Here is a 6,000-nt window from a genome sequence, read left to right as displayed (position 1 = left end):
AACGGAAGGCTAATTGGATTGGTCATGTTTTACGCAGAAACTGCCTTCTAAAAGAAGCTATCGAAGGAAAGATAGATGGGCGGATAGAAGTGACAAGAAGACGAGGAAGAAGACGTAAGAAGATGCTGGATGACCTTGGGGACAGAAGAGGATACTGTCATTTGAAGGAGAAAGCTCTAGATCGCATTAAGTGGAGGAATTGTTTTGAAAGAGACTGTGGACCTGTCGTCTTGACAGATTACTGATGATGATGATGATGCTTTATCCTAGCAAGGGGTCAAATTTACGTGTTATTGATTAGAAAACAATTATAAGTTTTATAAATTTAAAATACGTCGGGTGAACCACAAGTTGTAAACCCGCCAGAAGCCAGAGTTGAGACGCCGTACATTCTTTAGCCATCCGGTGTCAGTTGTACAGTCTATAGAAACTGCTGACAAATTAAACGACGACACGAGGCAAGTCTCGCCATCGCACAGTTTGCTGACTTAGGGGTTTTACATGAGCAGCTTTTCGTGATGTTGAATGTTGAGGGGTTCAGACGGGAGGAGCCGCGAACACTCTGATTTTAGGAATAGCTCAGAACAGTCGCGTGGTAGGAAGGAGACGCGATGGAGTCAGATGTCTTCCTCTTTTGTGAACGTGAGTACTTGCCTGTGTTCGGATCACTGGTGACTGTCAATATATGATTCTGGTTGGTTAATGTTATTAGGAAAATTGGTTGAATTATTTTAACATATTATGGACAGTTAAATGTAGGAAATTAGAATCAGGGGTTTAATCGAAGGTTTTGTGTGTATTGACAAGTTGTTTGTTGTAATGGTGTTTATTTCATTATATTTTACTTTATTGTTGTTGGTGGGTACTCGATTTATTTGTGGATCCCCCGAATGCAAGCATGTTTTCCACCTCACAGGTTAAGAGTTATCCACGAAGTCCGATAGGGGGTGAGTACAGTCACTGACCCCTATCAGGGCACAACAAATTGGTGGTAGCGGTAAGATATAGGAAGAAATTTTACTGTCGCAATCGTTGTGGCACAATAACCTATACAAAGAATAACATAAACATAGAATAAACACACACAGACATCCAAGCCTTGGGTGGGATTCGAACCGACGATACCTGTGTCCAAGTAGACGAAGACAGTTCATGCCCTTGACCGCGCGGTCACTGTGGTCGGCTTAAAAGGAATGCCAACAGCACGTGTTCACAAGAGGCCACCAATCCAAGTGCTAACCACGCCCAATGTTTCTTAACTTCGGTGACTGGAATGCCATAGGCCTACGTAAGCTAAATGTACATAATTTTGTGGTATGACAATTCTAAAATTACAATTATACTGGACATGTGTTCCGCGTTTAACGGTTCTCCACAAATCGTACTATAAGGGGCCGAAACCGTGCAGAACCGGAAACTGCTCCACAATGAAACTCCCTACATTAGCTATGGAACACAAACCGTGTCGTACCGCGAAGCAACGTATGTCATGGAACTGAGTAGCTCTGCCATATATACAAGTCTCGCGTATCAAACCAGCTGTAACATAAGTGGGCAAATTCAGAAAGTCCTTCCCAGTTATCTCATGTTCTGCCCTTTGCGACAATTTTTGACATCTTCATTGAGATGTGTAATGAAGACATATTTATTTTGTTCTATCTACATCGTCAGATTTTATGTAAATGTATATAAATGGAAAAATACGTAAGTTTTGTGTGTAGGTTTACTTATAATGTACGCTTAATTGCTCATTATAAGGAAACGATCACACTAATTGGCAAAAACTACGTTTCTCTTATCCAGCGATTATCGAATGTTACCAGTTACTGACCTTGTATTTGGATACTGGTAAAATGAAGACACTCCGCTCATTCAGGTGTAACAGCACCTTCAGTGTATACTCGTACTGATAAAAAAGTTAATATAATATATGTAATAATGAATAATTGTTACTCTCGTTAATGCAGACGCGTTTCTGTGAACAGCTGTACATAAATTCATTCTTACGGTTCCCACTTCATGTAACTTACATGCACGGCTTCCTGGATTCCCAGCTGTAACCATATTGTCAACGTAACGGCCTCCAGGATCACCATCCAGGTCCCACAGACATGTTCTGTCTCTCAAAATGAGATATATGACAATGATCAAGCTAACAGCGATCAATGTCCCCTAGAACAACACGGCGTACATCTCACAACGTTTTATTTTGCCTCCGGTGGATTATTATTGCCCAATGGTTAAATGGCGACCGGTGAAGTCACAGTACTAAACTCGTAATTCTTGTTGCTCTAGGTAAGATCTTTAGGCTGAAGACTGGTTAGAAAAGAGAACGAAGAACTAAGTTCATGGCACACCAGAGGCAGCAGCATTGCATTGGAAATCTGTTATATAGAGCCCGTTTCCTTCAACTGTGGGCTCTGGGTCATTCATCCCATAGACAAAGCTGTTTCTGGCGCACGTAATATGAGAACAGACTACATTTCTTACATGTTTTGATGCCGCAACGGTAACTACCGCCGACCGATCCCACTTTGCCATCACCTTTGCCCTTGCAGTACTTCAATCCGCAGGGGTACCAACCTATACACATCTCAAGATGGCACAAGCACGGCGTCCATGGGTCTACTGTTTCGAGGCACCGTCCTGTGGATGCCCCAACAGCTGCCGCAGGATCTTCTTCTATGGCATTGACGGCTACTCCGGCATCATGACGAGCCACCGAAGGTATTGGAGAAGGGTACCGGATGACGGCTCCCAACAGTGCAGACAATGAAGCACCTAGAACAAAAAGTGGCCAGATAAGAAGCCCATTCTTCTGTTCATTCTCATATGCACATCAGCCCTGAGGCCTACACAACGCCCCAAGACTATCGGGGTTATAGCGGCCGAATGTTAGGGGTCGCGCATTTAACGCCGGACTGCTCGCTAGAAGTCAATTTGCATCCTGAAGGTCCTGCGACCGGCCAACTCGACCAAGGTTTTCCATGGTTTTCCTCGGTCCTAGAGCAAATGCTGAGTTGGTACCCAAATTCCACGTTGCACTGCGTGCCTCACATGCAGCCCTCCACTTGTTAACATCAAAATTTCGCCCTAATATATCCCTCCCAACGTTAGCCCCCCCCCAAAAAAAATACTATAATGCACCCCTTCCAGAGTCATAAAAATATATAATACAAAAAAATCCGATTATATGCTCTATCTATACCAGAAGGACAAGCGGGCACTGCATGATAACCTTCAAAATCGGAGAGATAGTTTCTTACCCCCCCCTCCCAATGTAGTGTCTCTCACTACCACCCCCACTTCTTCTTCTCTCTCTCAGTAGAGGGAGAGTGGCCAACAGTAGGCTTCAAATGGTTATGAGGCGGCTCGTGTGAGGCACCGTGAGATGACGGTGTTTGTGAGTGAAGACTGGACGAAGGAACATGGAACTATGTGATCAGCCGTTTCCGGGTTACAGAGAGTAGTTATTAATTCAGACTGGTGACGGGGAGGCGGAACAAGAGCCAAAGAAGCGGAACGACAGTCCATAGATCAGGCCCTCATTACGCAGCAGGCGGGACTCGATCCTGAGATAAGCATTGCGAATATACGAGAGAGGGTAAGTACTTAAATGCATGAAGACTACTGCCTCCTCAGCTTCATGCTGTGTACGAGTAGTTTAGTAATCCCAGAAGACAGTAGTCACCGCTGAGTGGACCACAAATCTCACACAGTTAAGGTAATTTTAATTTTGGTTATGTCGAAAGTGGTATTGGCATCACTGACAAAACCAACGAAGCTAAGGAATCTGAACCTTAAGTTGGTGGTCATTTCTTACATGTCGCGGCAACGAATACGTAAGCAGCAATCGAAGTACCCACGGCCTAAAGTCCCTACCGGAGGACTTGTTCCCTGAAATTTTCCGCCCTTAAAAATTTGAATCCGCGCACCATGAGTCATGAGGTGGGAACGTTACCCCTAGACTACGGAGGCCGCTTTACAGACTAGATACTAGTTTGCAAATCTGCGCCGATGATCGTGCATCTCGGTCCAGAGTCTTAAATCAAAAGTAGCTGTGATGAATAACAAGATGTTACGCGGGTAATGTGAACGCGCTTAAAACAGAAGCCATCAGATACTGGCAGTGTTGGACCCATCACCACACGTCTCCGCCTGAATAAGAACGTTTACACCATGCTTCACCGTGGGAAACTGAAGTCAAATATCTCGGGGACACATGAGATAGGAAATCAGTCTTCAAATCACATATGCAATGTGTGCTGAGGAAAGTGCATGGAGACCAGCTGTGCCTATCTTCTTCCCTTCTTGGTATCAGAGTAAATCAACATAGAATCATTCCAAGCACTAATCTTAAGCAATTCTGGGCAAGTCTGGGGCACTTCAGCTGTATCAAAATCGTGCAACGCATCAAGAGAAAACGTACATCGAAGCTACCCAGACGACGGTCACGAGAACACTACACAAGGATCGAAAATAAACGGACAGAGCTCTGGAATTCGCTGGACGCCTGGCCATGCAAATGTACGCCCGGTATCTGACGCATCCGAGACCGACACAAGGACATGACCCAAAGGCAGAGGAAGAAACTAAATACGTATGCTTGCTCTAAGGCCCCCCATACACACACAGTTTGGCCTTCCGATCGACCTTACAGGCAAAACTTTCACAATTTACCCCCTCCCTTTCTTTCCCCATACACGCGCAGCTAAACCGGCAGGTTTCATGCCATAATCACGGTCTTTCAGCCTATAATGTTGAGTCACACGCGTCACGTGCTACGGTCCTGCAGGTAGAACTGACGGGTTTCCCACAGACCAACAGTCCAAACGATTGGCCGGCCGGCCGCACCACACACATCAGTTTTGCCTTTCAGTCTTCAACTGTACAGGCCGAACGGGAGGCCAAACTGTGTGTATGGGGGCCCTAACCCCTGCCGTTCTTTTCGGGAGACTACCGCTTCCTGGCACAGCTGAAGTCCAGCGAACGAGCGTACGTCATATATCGCATAGGCAACCTTAGGGAAGAAAAGCACTGGAGTGTGGAATTCGGAAGTATTTTGAAAAGAGAATAATATGACGTTATGTCCTACGTCACTAACTAGCCTTGACGCATTCCGTTCTCACAACAGGAGGAGCATACCCATCTAAAGCGTTCCCACTTGGAACATACATGGGTAATACCCGTATAAATTAACGGGAAATCTCTGTAGCTGTTATATCGAACCTTAACATACCTTTTTGTTTCTCTAGTATTACCACTGAATCCTATTTATTTGTTCGTCCTAACGTCCTATCATTCCTCCCGCTCCCATACGTCAAAAATATTTGTAAAGCTCGTCAAAAGCACGCCCCGGCTGCTTACTTTGACCCGTCATCTCTTTTATTCGGCCCGAAATCATGTACACGGTGTTACATATATCACTTTTGCAAGGAAATGGCGTGAAAACGGCGTCACAACAACCCGACAAGAAATGCTCTGATTAAATTTATTATACAGTACGCATAATATAACGAATAATCTAAAGCCTATATGAATAGAATGATCAATTCGGGCGGCTGATCTTCAGAGGGAATTACAGAGAATCCACCCATCATTAGCATCGGGATCGGGCCCATAATCCCCTGCGCAGAATCAAACTGACAGACCGTATAATGCGCTGACAATTATCATGACATTTGGACGCACATGTAAGGAAACCGAATGTAGTCACAATAAATGTATCACTGTGTTCTTCAATTGTAATTCAGCTCATCTCTAACCGCTGTACTCTGATGTTCCTGACATGCAAGAGAGACTGTTAATCAAGCAACATACAACACATGTCAGGCGAACCTCGTATTCTCTTCTTTGTGGGACTGCTGCCTAGAAGTAAGTACTTATCCGAAAGATCCTGGGATAACCATCTCAACACATATTTTCTCGGCGTTCCTGTATTTTAAAACAACTAAGTTTAAAGTTGCTCCTGCAAGCTTCTGAAGTAGTAGCCCTGGTTTA

General features: G+C 44.6%; 1 protein-coding gene across 1 annotated transcript in view; it reads right to left on the bottom strand.

The window, feature by feature from the left end:
- Positions 1-204: 204 nt before the first annotated feature.
- The window catches only part of LOC111872183 (out at first protein), a 220,603-nt gene continuing 214,807 nt past the window's right edge, over positions 205-6,000 (bottom strand). The window contains exon 5 of the mRNA XM_023865810.2: positions 205-2,781. Coding sequence (XP_023721578.1) covers positions 2,426-2,781 — 356 coding nt within the window. The 3' untranslated portion in view covers positions 205-2,425. The remainder of the gene's footprint in view (positions 2,782-6,000) is intronic.

Source organism: Cryptotermes secundus, unplaced genomic scaffold (genome assembly GCF_002891405.2).
Source record: "Cryptotermes secundus unplaced genomic scaffold, Csec_1.0 scaffold593, whole genome shotgun sequence".
Classification (NCBI taxonomy): Eukaryota; Metazoa; Arthropoda; class Insecta; order Blattodea; family Kalotermitidae; genus Cryptotermes; species Cryptotermes secundus.
Note: the sequence above shows the minus strand (reverse complement) of the source record. Positions and strands in the feature narration are given on the sequence as shown.